This window comes from Drosophila subpulchrella, chromosome 3L (genome assembly GCF_014743375.2).
Source record: "Drosophila subpulchrella strain 33 F10 #4 breed RU33 chromosome 3L, RU_Dsub_v1.1 Primary Assembly, whole genome shotgun sequence".
Lineage (NCBI taxonomy): Eukaryota > Metazoa > Arthropoda > Insecta > Diptera > Drosophilidae > Drosophila > Drosophila subpulchrella.
This window is the reverse complement of record NC_050612.1, coordinates 11,185,534-11,206,262: the sequence shown is the minus strand read 5'-3', so window position 1 is coordinate 11,206,262 and position 20,729 is coordinate 11,185,534. Positions and strand designations below refer to the sequence as shown.

Genomic DNA, 20,729 nt, shown 5'->3' with positions numbered 1-20,729 from the left:
ACATACGCACGCGCATTTTCAACATAATCAGGCATACAATAGAAGATTATCTGGTGCCAAGGGGTTCAATACAGTACGTCCTACATGTCGATAAGCATACTCTTTACACACAAAAATCCATACAAACTCAAACAGATCATTTTCAAGAGATTTCTCACTCAAATAAACATAAACTTTTTGCAAAACATACCGTAAAGTAATCGTGTGTGTGTGTGTGTTTTTGATTGTTAAATAAATAAAATGGTTTTCTTAGCTACATTAACAAAATCGTTTCTGTTGCTTATATTATACGTTTTTTTGTCATTTTCCTTGTGTGTTTTTCTTATGGGTTTTTTTGCATATTCATTTTGAAAATTTTATTGCATTTTTTTGGTATTTTTAATATAAGTTTTGAAATTGAAACGGCAAACGTTAAAACCTACGCATTTACACAGATAGTTAATTTTTTTTGTGGCTTTTGTTTTTCGTTTTTACACAATTAATTGTTAAGTTTAATTAATTAAACATATGTGTGTGTTTTTTGTAGCTGTTAGATTTTGATATTTTTGTGGCATTTTGTTTTGCGGTTTTCCTCGTTTCATCTGGGGGCTAAGTTAAAATACTAATTAAAATCGCGTCGCCTGCCATGATTGTAATGCTCCTCCGGCGGTTGGGCGTGGGAGGCGTGTGGGTGGTGGTGGTGTTGGTGCTGGGTGGTGCGAGTGGTGCGCGCCTAGTAGCAGCACTTGCTGCGGTTGTTGTTGGCGCCACTGACCAGCTTGCAGTGCTGCATCTCCGAGCGGCGCGGGCGGTTGGCCTTGGCCTGGAAGTCGCGCACCTTGTTGGCCCGCTTGATGGCACTGCGGCAGAGCTGCTGGTGCTGCTTCATGTTGTTGCTCTGCGGGTGAAATGAAGAGGATATTCGGATTAGGGGTAAGTCAACACTAGTAAAATCAAAAAATCTCTGGAACTTTTCTAGAAATAGATTATTGCGCTCTTTTTGAAGATCCTTTAACTATTTCTGCCAGATTTTTGTAGATGGTAAACATTTATTTATAAAATTTTAATTTCAAAGCTAAGGAAATAACCATTTGGTCTATATTTGGTATATTTAAATTTTTAACGTATATGTAGGTAAGAAATAATATTCCAATTAGTGATATTAGCATTTATGGATATTTGCATTGCCAAAAATTTAATCTATATTTTCTTATCTCAGGGAAAATGATGCATATCCAAATCTGTTTATTGAAACATATTAATTGTAGGTAGTGAGATATACTAATTGATTTTATTCAGGAAAGGAAAAAATATTTTTGATTGACTCCGAAACCCACTAAATATTGCACTTAAATTAATTGATATACACAACCTTCATAGCTAAATCTTCAAATTCCTAAATTGAATAAATAATCTTGTTTTATAGAAAATATAAAAATATATCATATATATTAGAAATACAAAATAATACTTTTCTTATATTAGATAAATCATTGATCAAGATCATTGCGCATTACTAATATATTTCCCCATAAAGATATACCCCCACGATCCTTAGCAAGGATTCCTTACCTTCTGGCTCTGACGAGCCAGCGTCTGCTGCTTCAGCTGGGCGGCCGCATGGCGGTCGAAGCGAGCGTTGTGGGAGCGCTGCTCCTGGAGGGCCTGGCGCTGGTCCTGCGGCTCAGCCTCCGGCTCGGGATCCTCCCGCTGCTGCGGCACCTCCGCCGACACCCCGAGATCAAGATTAACAAAACTTTCGGTGCCCTCCTGGGTGGACCTAATACTACGATAAACGGACATGCTGTAATGCGAAAAAAGAGAAACCACTAGTTAAATTAAATTCACCAAATCATAAGGGGAACTAGTATATTGCGTGCGATTTGGCTGTAAATTGTGGTATTTTTATTGGATTGGGGTGGGTTTTTCGGGGGATTTTGGACTCGTATTGTGTACTATAAAGATCACCAACCTTGGATGCTCAATCAATAGATTCTCAAATGGTGATGTTTCCATATTGATTGGCCCAATCGAGGTGAAGCATGGTGGCGGTGTTACGTACCAGGACTCCTCCATCAGCACGTTAGCACCCTGGCCGAGACCTTGACCCTGACCCTGACCCTGATCGCTGCCGCTGGGCGAGGCCACGTAGAGCGACTGGCTCAGGATGTCAGGGTCCGCCGCGGATCCCTGGGCGGGCACACTTCTGGGCGGGCTGAGGGTGCTGATGCTCAGCGGACGGGCGACTCGCGAGCGTTGCAGATAGTTGCGCTGCTGCTGCGGCCTCGGTCCGCTGTACAGGGAATGCGAGTTGAGGTGCTGCCGCCGGCGGGACGAGGCCACTGGGCCATGGCCGGCGGCCGAGGAGCCGGCGGAGGCGGTGGCCCCGCCCCGCGAATGCGACACCTCCACCACGGAGAGCTCCTCCTCCGAGTCGCTGCGCGGCAGGGAGTCGTCCTCCTCGTCTGGAAAATAAATAGAGAAAGTATAAGTAACTTTACTAATTTAAAAATACATTTAAAAAAATATTCACAATTATTATTGGGATAAAATCTGAATTTATTTTGAGCCTTTAACTCTTGTTTGAAAAGTCTATAGGGTTTTAGATGTACAACAATTTTAAAAAAGAAAATACTCTACTTATCTATTTAAAACCTGTTAAAAACAAGCAGATATTTTAGAAATTGATATCTAAGTTATATAAATCTTTGCATAATGTTATACTTTAGAGCTTTTTTTAATTGTGATTAGATGTCGGATTATATTTAAAAACATTTCCTAAAGGTCATTTTCTCCACAATACTCGAATGATTAATATTTTGATACTTTGCTATGACAACATATTTGAAGTAAGGTTTAATTTAAATATAATTTATGAATATAAATTAAAATTATTTTAGATCAAAATAGAGTTTGGTTTATGAAACCTTACTTAAAGCTCTATATAGACAGACTATTTATAATGGGTACTTGAAGTTAGAAAGTAAACAATATAATACGTTTTAAGATCCTGTGTAAAAATAGCAAATCACTAAATTTAACTTGCACTTTAAATCTTAAAATCATTATGTTTGGTATATAGGTCTTAGATAGGTCTCCCAACTCACCTTCCTTCTCCACAATATACCATTCGTCCTCGTCGAAGTCCTCGTCGATGGTCTCGCCCGAGGGCGTCAGCAGCTTGGTGATGGAAGGCTGCTTCCGCTGCTGCTGCTGCTGCTGGCTGATCCGCTGCTGCTGCTTGCCACGCCTGTTCTTGCCCCGCTTGCCGTTGGAGGCGCGTACCGCCCCCCGAGTGCTGCCCGCTACCGAGGGCGTCGAGGAGGTGACCTCAATTACATCGCCGGCCGAGGGATCGCTGGTCGGGCCGGGATTCGAGTTGGTCGCGTTGGGGTTCTGGGCGGGATTGGCTTCTTGGCTAACGGATTCGGATGTTGCTGGCGATCCAAAGAGATACGAGGCGAGGCTGCTTAACATTATACACGGGGTTAATGCGGCTGATCCGGCGGTGAAAGACGCTGGCTTTTCCTTATTTATTGCTTCTTAGTTTGGCGGGTGTGCTGAGATCAGAGTTGCGCTTTTCCACACGGACTTCTTGGGCCTAGTTTCACAGTTAGAGAGACAAATGTGGGAGATTGCTTATGTTGCTGTTGGTTTTTGTTCCTTGGATTTGCTTGAACGTTGCTCAGTCTTTTATTTAATTCTTTTTGTATTTGTTTCTTGTTTGTACGCTTTTTTTTCTTGTCTTATACTTTTTTCTTTGTAGCGTAGAAGCTGGAATGGAAAAAAGACAGAGAGAGTGTGGGGAAAACGTGAGAAATAAGCTTAGCAAATTGTGTGCGCATTGCGTAATCACCACCCCCTCGGAAAAGCCCCTCTTTTCCAGTAAGCAGCTTGTTTGCGTGGGCGCACGCGGTTCAATGGGGCGGCTACTTAATTTCATTTAATTGCGAATTCGCATACTCTGCTAAGTGGTGAGCAGCAGGATTTTTTTAAGTGCATAGATAGAGTGCTTGGGTAACTGGGCTTATTAAAAAAAAATCAAAACACAATTACGCTGGGAATACATAAGGTATTTAACGAGTTTCAAAGGCCTAGTTAGGTAAATTTGTTTTATTAAAATAAAACAAGTTAAAGAAAATAATTTCAAATGTAGTATGCAGCGTTTTAATAGATTTAGGTTTGACTTTTAATAGTCCCATTTATTTTCAAAACTAATGTCTACCAATATTAAAAAATTATTAGAGTATCTAATATATGTATCTTTTTTCCCTTAACAATTAGATTAATTGCCTTTGCCTGAAACTCACTTGTTTAACTCAATTTTAATGGATGTGCGAATCCGAATGCGAACTCGAAAACACAAAAGAGATGTTTCCTACTCGAAGATGGCAATTATTTTTTATTGCATCACCTCGATGCTATTTAAAATATATAGCTCAAGCGAAATCAATGCAAATGGGACTTCGAATTCGATTGCGAAAGTGAAATTTTCTCAACGCAAATTAAGCAAAGGCGCCAATTACGTATGATTACATTAATCAGATTTTTCTGTAGCACTGTGCTGACAACTGTATAATAGAGTAGCCAGTGCCATGAAGTATCGCTGCACTGGCCATTAAGTTTCCCAGTTGATAGCCCCCGCCCACCTCCCTCCCACCGATCCCATCCGATTCCGATTCCAATTCCAGCGGTGTGCATGCGCCGAGCTTATGATCGAGGCAATTATATATGGCACACACAGTCGTTGAGTGGTTTGCCTGAATACTGTGTGTGCACAGCATATATGCAATTTGAATCGGGCTCACGTCATGACAATAGGAAAATGTCTACTCAAACTATACCCGTGCATATCTATCTAAAAGATGAATTGAACTAAATCGGTGGTGCACTTTGAAAAAAAATATACCAAATATATGTTGAATTTGAAACGGAATAAGAATCTTTAACGTTGGTTTTGAAAATATTTTTGGGGCCTCAAAGATTTAAGGATGAAAAAAAGATTTTTAAAGTAAAATAGTACAAAAATAATTGTAAGCTGATTGCATCTTTTTAAAGTGTGTTTCCTTTGCTAAAAATACTAAACTACTACTAATAAGCTCACTTTTTTTATTATATAAAAATGTAAAAATTTTCTTTTATCAGTCCTTTTCGATAAATTATTTTTTCCAGTACTTTTGGATGATTATCGCATCGTCATAAAGATGCCAGCAGCTCGACTGGCATATTTTTGTCGATCAAACTGCGCACGGAAAACGAAAAACGAGCAACGGAAAACTCAAAGGCGAAAAGCCAATGGAAATGGAGCTAAAGCTGGACTTGCAGAGACAATTGCCGGGGCAATTTGCAATTTGACCGCAAAACAAAAACGTGAAAAGCCACAGAAACTAACAAAGTGAAATCTCTGGCAGCAGAGACACAAAAAGCGTACGAAAATTGGGTTTGATGAGGCAGTCCGAGTCGAAATGTCAGCGAAAGTTTGACAATCAAATTTGATGGGGGGGCCATTGACTTGGGCAGCTCAAATAATTTCTGATAATTGCCTGGAGATGGTAATGAAATGAGCAAAGATGCAGGAAAGGACTGCCACTATAATTGGCCAAGAAATAAAATAAACAAAGAGCCCCTCGCCAGCTTGACCTCAAAATGCCTTGCCATATTTTTGCACATCAAAGAGATACATACGAATGCATTTCTAACCGAAAATAGAGGCAAAATATTTTGCAGTCGAAATACATTTTGCATTGCACAACAGAGATTGCCGCGCAGGCATTTTATAAATAAACACGTAGGGGGCAACCGATCGAGGGCTCTTACTTTTATGGCCGACAGCTTACAGCACCCTTGATAACCCCCCAGAATGAATGGTCATGGACCCCAGAAAGTATAGCCTATTTTGTTTGGGCTGCAGTAAATTCAATTTCACTTTTGTCCCATCTGCAGCCAAATAAATGTGACCTTGGAATCTGCAGCTACATTATATATTCTCGACTACATTATATATTCTAGGCAGGCTGCATCGTTTAGATAGCATATCATAGCTCTTATTTTAGCTCAGAATTTTGTTTATTTTCCTTTGGCCGCGGCCTTGATCGCTAATTGGTTATATAAGTCTAGACTAGATATTGAGGAAATCGTTTTTGGCATTGTTTGCTATCGAGTCAACAAACTTCGCGAATGATGGCATAGGTTTGGCTGTTTATCAGCACCGAATAACAACATAACGTTTTTGCCAACTCATTTGGGGTCCGATAAGCCGCACCCCAGACGAATTCGCCAGACAGCGTCAACTATGCTAATAATTTCTATTTGTATACCATTATACTATTGTTTACTATATAGTCTAGGTTCGACTAGAGCGCAGAGTCTGGCGTGTGCAGCAAACGAGCCGACAGTCGAAAGTTCAAGCTTTGTTCCATTGATTGTACTATATAGTTAGCAGATAGTGGGGATACTGCCAGATGGGGGGCCTCTGGAATGGGGCTGGGCTAATGAACTTGAACTAATTTAGTTGAGCTGACAGCTGCAGTGATCATGGAGTGGAAAAAAGGGGGACTTTACAGAACTGAAACTGGAATATCTGGACCATAAAGTCCAAACATCTCTATCGAATTTATTTGTACTTTCACAAGTATTTCAAACAAAGAACCATATCTAAAGCTTTCTGCTCGAGTGCAAACCAATAGCCAATCTATATTAAAAACACATACAGAGTGATATCTATATGTGGGCATATATTCATATCAGTCAAACCGTATCTGATTAGCTTAAAGCTCTCAACCGAGTCAAAGTGCAAAAGTTCCTTTGTTTTGAAGGAATTTCGTGTTTTTTGCTTGTTACTTATTATTATCCGCTTTTTTAGGGAAAACAAAACAACACTCGGGGTATAGAATTGTTCTCTTTATGGCATAATGCGGAATTATGCAAGCTAGCCAAATGACGTCAGTGGCGACCTTGGGCAGTGCCTGAATTCTGCCAATTATAGGCACTAACTGGCAGAACAATTGGAACTATATAGTATCCGTATATCGTATATTGATGAGATGCTCACCTTATGGATGTGGAAAACTAGAGAACTGCACAAAGAAAACACACACTAAAATCACGTAAACTCAAGCCACAAATACGGGTATACGGATGTATGGATATGGATGCGGATGCCACTGCAGACGGTACAGCCTAGTCGACACTCGTTTGCCAACTGAATCGACGGAAGCGCATTTGAATTTCAAAAGCGGGCGCAAGAACAAAAGCTATAGTATCGCCGAGTATGTGTATCTGCGAGTACCTGTATCTGAATCCGAGTGTGTTCGTACCTGTGTATCTTTTAGAGTGTGTATTTGTATTTTTTGTTTGGTTTTGTTTCTGCTGCTGCAGTTTTTACTCTATTATTATTTTTCGACTGTTTATCTCACTGTTCACACTTCTTGGGTTTATTTACCTAATCTCTTCGGGGATTTTCACTTTTCTTCTGCTGCACTCGATTTGCGGTGCTGCTGCTGTGTTGCGTCTGCTTTCAAATATCAAAGGCGAATGCCAGGCAGCGATCGTTGTAAACGCTGAAAAAGTATCTCAGTATCTGAGTATCTCTGGGTATTCTCAGTTTTTTACACAGGGAGAGAGAGAGAGAGAGCGGAACAACAGAGAGCAACACATGCGAGCGTATCTAAGCCCATAATTATGTATTTTTTTAAAACGCAAAAAGCCACGATCGCCGTCAACAAAAGCTAAAGCGCCAAAATTATGCTCCAACCAGCTGGGCAGCGCTAAAAAAGAGAGCCCCCGATCATACGTGTAGTTCGTGATTTTTGTTTACCAACAAAGCGATCTATGTGGGGCTCTCCCTCTCTATATACGCCATATACTACCCAGTATTACTAACGTTTTCGCTCTCCGATCAGCTGCTCTGACGTTTGCGCATTGACACACTTTCCCGCCCCCCATGCCGCCCCTCTTCCGCCCACCAAGCTGTATCTGCTAGATACTTTTCTATCGCCAGACCAAGTGGCTCTTCGCTGCCAACTGGCCACGGCCTGCCCGAGTGACTAAGCTGCCCAGGGGGGTGAAAGGAGGGCTGGGAAACAGGGGGTACACTTCAAGAAATAAAAGGAATTTTGAAAAAACAGAGTGGTGAACAATATTGAGTTTATAAGATACAAATTAAAATAGCTAAACTTCTCTTGTAAGTAAAAGGAATTTTAAAATACTTAATAGGGAAAATTATTATTATGATAAGATACATATGAAAATAGCTAAACTTCTCTTGTTTTTTTTAAAAAGACTTAAGTTTGAAGTTTCACATTTTACTGCCAGTTAATTTGAACTTTTATTAAATTTTAATAATTTCTTACTACTCAATTACTACTACTCAGTTGTGTTAATCACCCAAAATACGTAAAGTTTTGAATGTTATTTCTTAGAACTGTGTTTTTATATACAATACAAAATAATTTGGAATTTATGGTCTTTTTTTTCAATGTAGGAGAAAAATGAGTTTGGGCCTTAATTCTTATATTTGTGTTCGGAAAAATCCGATTAAGAATTTGGAAATTTTTTGAAAAAAGCCTTTGGGCCATATATGTCTGTATGAACATGATAAGCCTTCATATCGGCAACCTATTTTCTGAACAAAATGATAGCAAAAGCCCTATTTAGTAATCTCTGATTATATAATCTTTACCTCTTTTTCAAGGCCACAAATTGAGTAAATATTATTTAACAATATGGTTGATAAGGATTGGTGACCTATGTTTAGATGATTAAAACAACGTTAGTAAGAAGAAAATATTTTTTTCAAGTGCATGGGTGTGGGATTCTCGCAGTGGCAAAGTAGTTGGCAGCTGGCAGCTCCAAAGTTCACGCTGAAATACAGTTTCTCTGCTTAATAATTTCAGATGTTTAATGCCGAGTCACGGCTGAGGCAGAGGCAGCCAAGCAATAAGTTCTCGGACAGTCGCAACGCATAAAAATGCAAATGAAATGCTGAGAACTATTTGCGAACTGTCATCCCCAGCTAAAACAGAGAATACCCGAGGCATTCAAATAGGTTCAGACTTCGTTTCGTTGCCAGCTTGCCAATCATCGCATTATGCAATTCGAAATCAATTCAAACAATAATCATCAAGTGTCGGCTACTGCCTGTTCGGATATAGAATACTATATAAGATAAAGAGAATGAGCTCATTTAAAATCATTAAAAGTTGGCGACTGCTTGTGCGGATATGTGTGGTTTTATACACTCTATGGTAAGCTCACGGATTTAATGATGGATTTTTACAGGCCCTATTATTTCCATTATTTTTACTTAATGTATTCGAGCAACAGCTATTTATGGAATTTGAATTTTTTTATTTATTTAAGACCGCTACTTTTGAACTCCCCAAAAATTGATTCCCGTGCGCCACCCATTAAATAATTTCATTTCGTTTTAGATAATGGGCAATAACACACAATTGCAAGTATTGATACATATTTCTGGCAAAAGCACAACCTCTCGGCCAGGTTCAAGGTTGTTTAGCCATTAGCACACAATTTTGTTGTGGTTTTCCATATATTTTTAGATATTTTATCATGCAACAGCTGACGGCGACAAGTTGTAGCTTTTGCTGAGAGGAAAGTGGCTCACGGCTACAAAATAGCGACTGCGAAAGTAGCGAAGCGCACACAGGTGCCAAAAAGCAGCAAAAAGATCTCCGGATATAGCCAGGTATACATATTCAAATATATAGGAAAATTTATGTGTGTTTATGGCCACTATACCCACATGAAATCTTGCGATCTCTACCATACCGCACCATTGGCCAACCCTAAGTTTTTATAATTAATCTCAGTCTGCACGCGTTTTGTTTACGCTGGGAAAAAAAGTTTAAAAAACATGATAAAGAAAACAAAATTCCCCTACTTTTGTGTAGAGGTAAACAATATTGGCGTCATCAAGAAGATGCCAACGAAATAGAAAACAATAACAAAATAGAAAACTATTTGGGCCCGACAGCACTTTAAACTCAAATAAACAAGCCCCAGTGAAATGCTGGGTCTCTGCTGCTTCGTTTATCTAATCGGGTAATGTTTATGCTAGCTGCCACATCTTCTGTCTCAAAATGATTACAACAAACGTTGGCGTTTTTACATGCAAACAACCAGAAAACTGGAAAAGCGGCCAGCATCAAAGGGAGTGGACTGAACCATGGCCAATCCTAAGTGAACCCCACTGTTCCGAGCATTTCTTTCTGGGTTATTGCGCACAAACTCCGCCAGCTCGGACCCACCCACCCTCTGAATAACCCCCTCTATAAGCATAGCTTGGAGATACTGCGCAGTTCGGGACATCGAATCGCTATGACACAGAGCCAAATGACGGACGCCAACGCATCGACAGAAGCTAAATGCGACATCAAGTGAAGCAACTTTGTACTCGTTTTATGTTTTCATTTGGATGGACAAGCATTTGTGGAATTGCTTATGCTTCCATGCATATGAATGCTTTTTAGCTGCAGTAAGTGGAATTTTAGAGGCATTGTAATGGATACCATATGCGGTGGAACAATATGATCATGGGTTGCTTATGAGATACTTGACGTTTTGTGATGACGTTAATGTTTCCCTTAAAAATAATTTGTTTCAATACAAATATTTTTATAAATTCTCAAAAAATGGGTCAGGGTTTTCCAAAAATTAATAACATTTTAAAAAGCATTATTAAAATATATTCAATTATTTCTTTAAAATTTCATTATCATTTGAATGGTTTATATGTATACTAACAGCCAGATCTGCCAAGCCCAAAAAGACCCCCAGCAAAGCTCCTCGAAAAATGACGCAAACGCTTCTTTGATGTCACAGAGGCACACACGCACACATCGCCCTCAAAACAAAGAGACACTTGTGAGGTTCCACTGTACCAGTACCTCTGAGTATCGAGGTTCATTGTGTGGTGCCTGCTTATCAAACGATCGATGATAAATGTGGGATTGCAGGTTCCCTGCCTCCACGTATGGGTACATATAGAATTTCAAGTTCGCGTACCTTGCTGCACTTTGGCTGTACATATTAATGGCATTTAGATGTGCTTTTTATTATATATGTATATATATAAATGGATGTTTTATAACGCGTAATTTCAATTAGTACGTGAGACGCAGTTGAGTTTACTCAATGTGTCTCTTCTTAGGCAAAGGCAAATCCCCTGGGCACGACGCATATTTTTTATCACTTTGTTTATCAGTATCAGTTCCAGGTCCAGCTGTCGTATATAGAATTCTGGGTCATCGGCGTCTATGGCCCCCGTCTATGGGAAAACAATCAATCAATCTATCTAATATTACGGCAGTCAATAGATTTGCGCGCCCTTCTGGCGGATTACATCAGACGCTCAACTGGTGACTCGGAAATGACTAGACTCAATACCATCATGATGACTTTAAATATAGCCGAGAGTCGTAATTAAATAATATGGCTTCTAACACGTGTGCAATTGTAAAAAGAGTAATACACTAAGAAAATATATAATAATATTATTATTATATAATATATATTCTATCTAACTTCGGAGATTTAAAATCTGCCAATGTGGTGCCCGAATGTATGCACTATTATTTTTACGAAGTACTTAAACTACCTAAATAATTAATTTTCGCTTGCTATTTATAAAAATACAGTGTTATAAACCGTATGATATAATTACTTTGAGTTCTGAAGATATTGTTCCGCTTATAAAAACCCAATGCAGATTGATGATGCTGCTCTTTATTTTTCCTACCCCTTTGTATCCTTATTTACCCCCTATTGAATTCCTTTTCTTTATAATGAAATTAATTTTTGACACCATTGTGGAATAAATTTCCATAGCCGTCAGGCGTAAATATAGCACTCAAAAGTGCCTCAATTTAAGCGCCGCAATTGTGTTTGAACGTCGCCAATTAAAGGGGAGATTTATGGGTAAATATAAATCGACCGAAGACCCGACACCCCCCGCTGGGCTTAAAATAGTTTCGACCGCAGTTGGTTACTGTAACTCTTACTGGCTTTTCCCCTACTTTCAGTGCAGGAAAATCTCTCTACTCTCTCAGTCCGATTTTGTTTACAAACAAATTTGTTTGACCTGCGCAGTCGAGGGCATTTTCCCCGATGATGATTACCTAGCAACCTTCACGACGGGCCCTATCGACTGTTTTGGTTCACTCTCTGGCTGCAATTATGTGCGTGTATATATATATGGTATATCCCCTATATATATATACAGAGTAACGACTTCCGCATTTAGGGAAATATAGGCCCAGAAAAACTTTTTCGCAGCCTCCCGTTCCGCAGTCTTTTTGGGGGTCACCTTTGCTATTTTTGGGGCTTTATGCGGGTGCCTATTTGAGAGACCCCTAGGTATTCCCCCCTTAAAAGCGGTTAAGCTGCAAATCGATGAAAGGCCCATAGCTGCAAATCAGCGCCAGTGGAAAATGAACACGTCAGCAACCCCCAATGGAAACGGGGGAAGGGATTTGGGAGGAACTGCGCAGTGTGCAGCGTTACTGGGCCTACGTCCTACCACCTGGAACTTGGAACCACCCCGTATACCCCAGCCCTCCGAAATTCCCTCCCCTATATGTATAATCCACGCTGCAGCTGCGTTCATTTCAGAATTATGACATAATTTTTGACATTTTGATGTGCAGTCAAGAACCTCGGATGAAAAAACGTCTTACATAACTCGAAATTACTATACAACTTGAACTTGACTTTGGTCTTTGCCTTTGTCTTTCTTTTCTTCTTGTGTCCTGAGTAAAATGGCAAACAGGTTTTTCTCATACCAAAAAATTTCACTTTCCTCGCTGCCATAAATCAGAGGACCTGCCAGGAACCCAAAAAACAGTAACCCAAAACCGAGACAAGAACATCAAGTGTTGATTGTTTGGTATTTTGTTTGGATTTCTTTCGGATAAACATGCGTGATTACAGTTACAGCAAGTCGGCTGACTAACTTTCTAATTATAGTCGGGCACTATCATCGGTGGTCCCGTGGAGAGAAGTAGGGTCCAGTCCACAGAGGCCCGTCGGCAATGCGTGCCATTTTGGGTTTAGCCAACAGCTGCCTACTTTTGTTACCTGATAGCTGGGTTTTTGTATCTGAACCCGATGGGTTGAGACGCCGCCTGACGACGACCCTCGGGACGGTGACAAAGTGCCGCGTCAGTAGGCAGCCAGTGGTTCTAATTAAACCCGCTAATGCCGTCTAACGATGACTTAATTGCCTTCATTCCCTACTCAGATCGGCTTGGCCGCGGGAAAAGCTCCTTAAAGGTGGTCAGCGCCTTAAAAGGTTAAGACTAGTTCAAAAATAGCACACAAAGGAATTGAAATTGGTACAGGGCGAAAAAAAATCGTCGAAATGGGTCGATATCTAGATTTTAAAAAAAGAAACACTGAAAAAATAAATAAATAAATAGATGGATCTAGAATGTGCTCTCATATTAATTTTTTAAAAATAATTGTATTGGTTTTTCTGATTTTCGATTTTTTAACTTCTCAAAAACCAATGACTTCAACCATTAACATTATGGTTCCTCTATTTTTATACCCTTGCAGAGGGTATATTGATTTCAGTCAGAAGTTTGCAACGCAGTGAAGGAGACGTTTCCGACCCCATAAAGTATATATATTCTTGACCAGCATGACTAGACGAGTCGATCTAGCCATGTCCGTCTGTCCGTCTGTCCGTCTGTCCGTCTGCCCGTCCGTTTCTACGCAAACTAGTCTCTCAGTTTTAAAGCTATCGGGCTGAAACTTTCCCAAAAGTCTTATATCTTTTGCAGGTAGTATATAAGTCGGAAACAGCCGGATCGGACAACTATATCTTATAGCTCCCATAGGAATAATCGGACAAAAAATTGAAAAAAATTATATCTTTGGTGTTTTTTAGCATATAACCTAACCTAAGCTTGGAAATAACATTTTTTAATTAGTTTTGAATTTTGAATTAAATTTTATCGAAATCGGACGACTATATCATACAGCTGCCATAGGAACGATCGGAAAATTTTTGGAAAAATAATATGAAACAAATTATAGCTTCAGTGTTTTTCAACATATAACCTCCAACGCTTGGAAATAACATTTTTTAATTAGTTCTGAATTTCGAATTTAATTTTATCAAAATCGGACGACTATATCATATAGCTGCCATAGGAACGATCGGAAAATTGGTAGGAAAATAATATGAAACAAATTATAGCTTCGGTGTTTTTTGACATATTATCTTATACTATTGGGAATATCATTTTTTGTGTTTTTAAATTTAATAATTATAGCTGCAAGGGTATATAAGCTTCGGCTTGCCGAAGCTAACTTCCTTTCTTGTTAAGTAAGAATTTAACTCCCATTTGTTAAGGCTTAAAAGTTAATATAATATATTACCAGTTATATTTTACCTACATATTTTATTCAGTTAGCTTTAAATAATAAACATTTTTTCCCCGTGCATTAGTTGGACTTTCTGTGACTACGGTTACCCTTTTGGCCAATTAAGGCGACCAGATTTGTTGGCCGCGATCGGGGCATCCGACTTACTATATCTGGCAGATACACATTTAGTGGAGTTTGCAGCATCATCAGCTGTTCGCTGTTTATGTTGTTGTCTGTGGCTTTTGTTTTTCAATTTTTCTTTCGTTGCCACAGACAAACAACTGGCCAGACTTGATTTATCATCCGGGACGGTTCGGCCCCTTCGTTTTGGGCCCCTACCCCTCCGTTTCGATCCAGCACCTTCAGTACTTCGGTTCTTCGGTTTTTCAGTTCTTCAGCTCGAAAAACGGACAATGGACAATGGCAACTGCAAGACCTGTTCTGCACATTTGCCGCATGATTCACTTGGGTTTTCGGGCCTGCATTTGTGGTCGTGGAGTGGCAAAGGTTTCTCTTCAAAACGCTCCCCATTTTCGTTTGTCTTTGGACGAATCTCAACATCTGAGCAAATGCTGGCAGGCATCCAACGATTTTTGGCCATTGAAATGCTCAGCCGTAGTTGAGGAAATAATTGCAAGGCTAATTAAGATGTTAATCAGCGAAACATTCATTGCACTTGGCATCACCAGATGACACTCCATGAACACATAGTCATAATGATTACACAAAATAAAACTCGATCGTGGGGCAAAGTGCAGTGGCTAAATGAGCCTGAACACGCAGAGAAAAGGCACCAAACATGGGTATGACTAAGTGGAAATTAGGGCTTTAAAATATAAATTTAAATTATAATCCAAGGGAAAACTGATAAGTATTGAGAGAACTCCTAACTTGCGATAAAAGCTATTGTAGAATGTAGACTTACCCTTTTAAAAATTAAGATTAAAAAGGATATTTTCAAAAATCAAAATAATATAACAAATTGTTGTACCTTTAAAATGTGGTATATCATCATATATTTTTTAAAAATTTGATCAATAGTTGTGGAAATATAGAAATAACTATCCAACGAAAAGAAAACTAAACCTAAAACTTCCGTCTATTGATTTTTCCATTGGAATCCCTTTAATTTTAGATAATTCACACCGATTTTTTGCAGTGCCCTCAGCTGGGAAATGCCAGAGATCTGAGATGTGGCACGGTTCTGATAACGATCGCTACAAATGCTGAAAACGTGATGCAAGTCAAATTTATGGCTATTAGATGCCCAGAATGGAAATCCCCTTAACAAGAAACTCGGCCGATTTCCAGGCGAATACGATTTGGGGGAAAATTGTGTGTGCTTGGAGAAGGAAAACTGTTTGTTGGCCTGACCAAAAACCAAGGAAAACTCGCACACAGTCGCAAAAGTGTGAACTCTTTGGATGCGAAGGTGCAATCAGAACCTTTTTTTTCCTGCTTTTTTGTTTTGTGCATTTTTTTTGTGTATGTATCGCTTGGCTGCACTTGAGATGTGTGTACATGTAAATCGACTTGCAGCTCTAAACTTTGAGAAACATATCCCAGAATGTGTACACATATTTGGGTGAGTGTAAGTGTCCTTTCCTTGGAGGAGGACTTCCGCTTAAGCTTCTTTTTGGGGGTTAAAACTGCACTTACTTGCTGCCCGGAGTTTATTGATCGATCGATTGCGGAATCTCCCCTCCTCTGATTTCAATTCTCTGCAATATTATGCACCAACAAGGCTTTTCACACAGTTTTCAAAATGTTTTTAATTGTTTTTTATTTTGTGCTGATTACTTCCGTTTTTTTAAAGAACTGAGAGGGGGTGAGAAGTGCGGTTAGCAGCGCTGCAGGAACTCCGTGACGTATGCTAGCAACAACGACTGACGAGCGAATGATGGCAAAAGGTTTACAAACTGGCCAACAAAGCTGGTTGTCGGTGTGTGTGTGTCTCCATCCTGAGGTGGTATTGGTTGGGCTGCTGTGGTATTGGTGGGTCTCAGCTGAGCCCGACACACTTACCCTGTTTCTGCTTCTCTGCCTCGGTTTCCGCTGCTGCGCATGTGCAAGAGAGGTCTTTCCAGATACCCTATCGAAACTCAGAGCACCCCAACAATGCAACAAAAGAAGGAATATTTTAAAATGAACAATATATAATGGGTATTGTTATGTTCAGCATATAAGAACGCATTATCCTTGAAATTTTAATATTCGATTTTAAGGTTGCATACTTTTTGGGACATTAAAATATGATTTCTTCCCGAATTGTGTTTTCTGGAATAATAAGAAACGTTTAAAATAAAACTAGTAATCTTAACCCGCTACAGTTTATTACAAAAAACTATTCATATTATTTATATTTATTAAATATTTTTAAAGTTAAGAAAATATTTCATATTCCTGTGCAAAGAATATTATACAAGTTTTTAATAATTGTCTTGAAGGGTTAAGCATTTTCTCCAAGATACAACAAATTGGTAATTTGAACCTTTTTAATAAAATCTTAATATTATTTCAAAGAGGTTTAAGAAAGGATGTTCGCCTGAAAATCCTACCAATTTAAAACTAATTTTTTCGCTCCATACTTTTAAGCACCTTTCTCACTGACTTTATTCTAAATTTAGGATTGGTTGGTTTTCCGTTTGTATAAATCTATAATTTATTTAATTCAAATTAAAATAAAGAGTATCTAATAGTCATTTTTAAAAACCATCCAATTGATTTTATATTTTTTCGTATTTGGCAAGCCTCTCATTTTCTCTCTTCAGCAGCTGATTTTGTTTGTATACAAAAATCACATTGCATTCTGAGCTGAGAGCAGAAAGAGAATGAGAATGAGAGAATGGGTAAATAAATAAAGAGGGGAATAGATAAATATGAGGAGGGTGGATGGAGACGGGGGCGAGAAAAAGGAAATGGAAGAAAACCACCAAAGCTTAATTTGTGGTTTTAAGACAATTATTGTAAGACAATTGTAAATATATATACTTGTAAGAAAAGGTCATAAAACTTATGATTTAGTAATAAATATTTTTATTAGCCTTAAAATGCTTATACGTTTATAGAAACCATTATAAGTTTATTTACAAATTGGTTATGAGTTTAGTGAGATTTGGGTAAGCATTTAAGCCAGTTAAAAATTTGTAAGCCAAAAAGGAACAATTATATTTTGTATTGTCTTGCAAACTAAAATCGAAAGAAAAATGTTAGCGTTTAAAAAACGTATTTTTTAAAAACTAACAGTGACCGTTAGCGAATACACCCTCCTAGCATAGCGGAGACATCCACCTGACATTTCAGTGTGACCGCTTGGGATATTTTTGTCTTTGAATATAAATTGGAATAACTAGTATATTTCCAAGAGCCGGACGGTATATTTCATCTGTCTAGAACGCACGTGTTTACGTTTTTACAAATTGAACGCAATTTCCTAATATATTTGCTGTTTTTGGGTATTATTAATATCCGACCAGCAAAATGGGCAGAAACAATCGCTCCCGAAAACGCCGCGATGAAATGAATAAGATAAAGAAGGCGCGATATGAGGCTAAGGAGCTGATTCGCCTGAAGAAAACTCTGGGACTGCTGGATGCCGATGGAAACGAGATCATGAAAGACATTAGCGATGTGGTCGAAGTTAAGACCTCAAAGGAGATCAAGAGGGTGAGTTATTTGAAGTATTCGAAAGTATTCTGCTACCTGTGTCGCATTATACAACTGTACTGATATTTTTGGTAGATTCTACCTTAAATACACAGGTATATAAGTGATCTTCATCGCACACCTCTTTCTCTTAATACTCCCTTCTTAAAAATTCTTTATATCTTTTTATACAGGAGGCCAAATCCAAGGAGGAGCAGGAACTGATCTACGAGCACCAGGAAAGTCTGGAGCAGGGCGAAAAGGTGAAGGTGACCAATGAAAACACTGGTGTGGAGCACGTTTTCAACAGCAAGACCCTCAAGGATCAGTACGGCAATTATCCTGCGTGGTTCAAGAAGAAGAAGACCGCCAAGCGTCTAAGGAAGAAGCAGCACTCCCAGAAGAAGAACTTCAAACAGGCATGGACCACGGTTAATGTACCCCTTTAAATCTGGGGCAGTGGGTTACCCATCCGGTATCTTAACTTAGTTTGTAAGTCCTCGCTTAGTTTAGGAGATTTTGTAGCCTATTTCTACAAAGATGTTATAGCTAAGAGTTTATATTGCATATTAAAGTCTTAACAAGACATGCCAAACAAAACCTTTCTTCAGTTGATAAAGCTACGAGTTATTATTGCATATTAAAGCCTTAAGATCTACGCACAGTTGCGGTGTCATGTGAACAACAAATATCCAACGCTTAAACTAGAAAATGATGCTGTTACTGCACATGTATAATCACAAAATGGGGGATATTGAACTAAAATCGGTGTAAAGTCTATTGCACGGAACAATAGCTGCGCACACTGCTGATCACTCCACTGGTGGCCGCCTCCAAATGCCGCGTATTCGCCGACCAAATGTGCGTGTTGGCCAGGGCCGTTGATGTGGTCCTAGCACTTCCTCCAGCGGGTCATTCCGGCTTCTCTTTGAGCTCCAGTCTCTCGGTCGATTCGCTATCCACCTCCGCCTGTTCCTCCTCGATATTGCCATGCATTACATTGGGATTGGCCTTCAGAACGGAGCCACCCGTAAAGCCCAGGATGCCACATCCCACGGCCGCCAATCCGCCAGCTTTGATGCCTGCCACCAGTCCAATGGGTCCTCCCACGCAGGTGCCTAGAAGAGCTCCCACTACGGGATACATGGCCTTCTTGTAGGTGAGTGCCCGGCGCAGATTCAACTCGCCTTGCTGCACATTCTCCAGTGCTTCCTCCGCATTGTCCGCGATCTTCTCCACTGCCACCGACTGCTCTGCAGTCAGTTGCCGCATGCCATGGAACATTCCGTGCAGATCGTAGATCTCTCTTTGCAGGTTCTCCATCTGATCCAGACAGGCTTGTCGTTGGGCCAGTTGGTGCTCCTCCAGCTGGAAATTGAGCTGCAGTTGCGGCATGTGCCGGTGGGCAGGTAGATTGTTCATGTCCACTTCCTGGGGTTGTTGATTGTCCAGGTCCTCGTCGTACTGGGAACCCAAAGTGAAGGTGGGCGACTTGAGTTGCAGTTCTAAAATGAGTAAATATGTTAATATATATAGTATTTTGTGGAGATAAGCCAAACTGACCTGCGAATTCCTTCATGCCAGCGAAGGCATTTTCCCTGCCAGGTCGCATAAGGTCATCAAAGCGTTCCAGATCCTCCTCCCGCACTTTTTCGCGTAGTGAATCCATCTCCAGGAGGAGGTTCTTTATCTGCTTGATGACCCTCAAGGCATTGAGTTCCTCTTTTTTGATTTTTTGCCAGTCCCCAAGGGCCAGACTTTTCTCGATATTGCTGCGATGGTTCTTCAAAAGGCTCAGATGGTGGGGAACCTGTGGGGGGTTAAGGGAAAGTAGTGCTAAATATATCTTAAGAGATGGGATATATCTTACCGCCATATCTTGAAACCTTTGTATGGATACCTCCGCTTGCTTGAGCGGCAGCTTCTCATCGCGAGTCATTGTGAACTGAATACTTTGCACTCGCTCCGCTTCGATTTTTAATCAGTTTTAATTGTGGTTAAAGTGAAATCTGGGGGATCAGTTTCTATAGCTCCCCGCCCCCTTTTCCAATGGACCTTGCCTAAACAGATTTCCCTTGTTTTCTGCGCAGTTTTGGTATTTCTTTGTCAGTGACGTCACTGCCTGTACTTGGAATTAACCAGATGGTGTGTAATGTTGGCTTGTGGTTGTTGACACTACGGTGACTGGTTTCCAATCATTCTGGCCCCGTCCCCTATTTTTGCACTGATTATATTCTATTGTGCAGTCCAATTATTTGTTTGTTATTGACTGTTGGCGATGGAAGCTGGTCGATCTTTCGGGAAATATGTCAATTGTCGATGTTTAATGACTATCGATTATCTTCGATAGGGAGTTAGGTGGGAAGCTCGGCTAAAAGGGGGACTTCGCTAATGTAAATTTACACCTGCGGTCAAAATAATAACAGCAGTGGGCTCATAATTATAGGGGTTAAATTCTTTAAAACAATTTTGAAAAATACATATCTCTTTGGACTAATGGACAAATTCATTAGTAATCTTGAATCTGTTTACCTTTAATTTTGGAACATTTAATTATTGAAAATGAAGGAGGAATATACTTTGTAATTGGTGACCAAAACCTCCTTCCCGTATTTGTCTTAATATTCGACATTTAATTTTTAATTTTCCTAGATTTCAATATTTATTTAATTTTTTAATATTTCATATAGACCAATAGATTTCCTAGTATAACT

The 20,729-nt window shown here is 39.6% G+C and overlaps 3 protein-coding genes and 1 long non-coding RNA gene across 7 annotated transcripts; 2 read left to right on the top strand and 2 right to left on the bottom strand.

Moving 5' to 3' along the window:
• Positions 1-187: 187 nt before the first annotated feature.
• LOC119552727 lies at positions 188-16,223 on the bottom strand. 4 transcript variants are annotated; one of them, XM_037862480.1, is made up of 5 exons: positions 16,030-16,223; positions 3,087-3,753; positions 1,952-2,444; positions 1,552-1,783; positions 188-877 (listed from the first exon to the last, which is right to left on the bottom strand). In XM_037862480.1, exons 2-5 carry the CDS (start codon positions 3,454-3,456, stop codon positions 713-715), a joined length of 1,260 nt encoding a protein of 419 aa, XP_037718408.1. In that variant the 5' UTR covers positions 3,457-3,753; positions 16,030-16,223; the 3' UTR covers positions 188-712. The 4 variants fall into 4 exon arrangements, with proteins under 4 accessions (XP_037718408.1, XP_037718407.1, XP_037718406.1 ...); XM_037862479.1 differs by lacking the exon at positions 16,030-16,223 and adding an exon at positions 7,421-7,555; XM_037862478.1 differs by lacking the exon at positions 16,030-16,223 and adding an exon at positions 7,031-7,191.
• Positions 9,055-11,587, top strand: LOC119552728. Its single transcript, XR_005219727.1, has 3 exons — positions 9,055-9,224; positions 9,411-10,041; positions 10,123-11,587. It is a non-coding gene; the product is annotated as an uncharacterized LOC119552728 (long non-coding RNA).
• A 1,519-nt stretch (positions 16,224-17,742) lies between the features above and the next one.
• LOC119554699 (protein LLP homolog) lies at positions 17,743-18,601 on the top strand. Its single transcript, XM_037865702.1, has 2 exons — positions 17,743-18,036; positions 18,210-18,601. The coding sequence occupies exons 1-2, from the start codon at positions 17,851-17,853 to the stop codon at positions 18,462-18,464; spliced, it is 441 nt and encodes a 146-aa protein (XP_037721630.1). The 5' UTR covers positions 17,743-17,850; the 3' UTR covers positions 18,465-18,601.
• Positions 18,602-18,621: 20 nt separating this feature from the next.
• Positions 18,622-20,301, bottom strand: LOC119554698 (syntaxin-17). Its single transcript, XM_037865701.1, has 3 exons — positions 19,886-20,301; positions 19,579-19,825; positions 18,622-19,520 (listed from the first exon to the last, which is right to left on the bottom strand). Exons 1-3 carry the CDS (start codon positions 19,952-19,954, stop codon positions 18,928-18,930), a joined length of 909 nt encoding a protein of 302 aa, XP_037721629.1. The 5' UTR covers positions 19,955-20,301; the 3' UTR covers positions 18,622-18,927.
• Between the last annotated feature and the right edge of the window lie 428 nt (positions 20,302-20,729).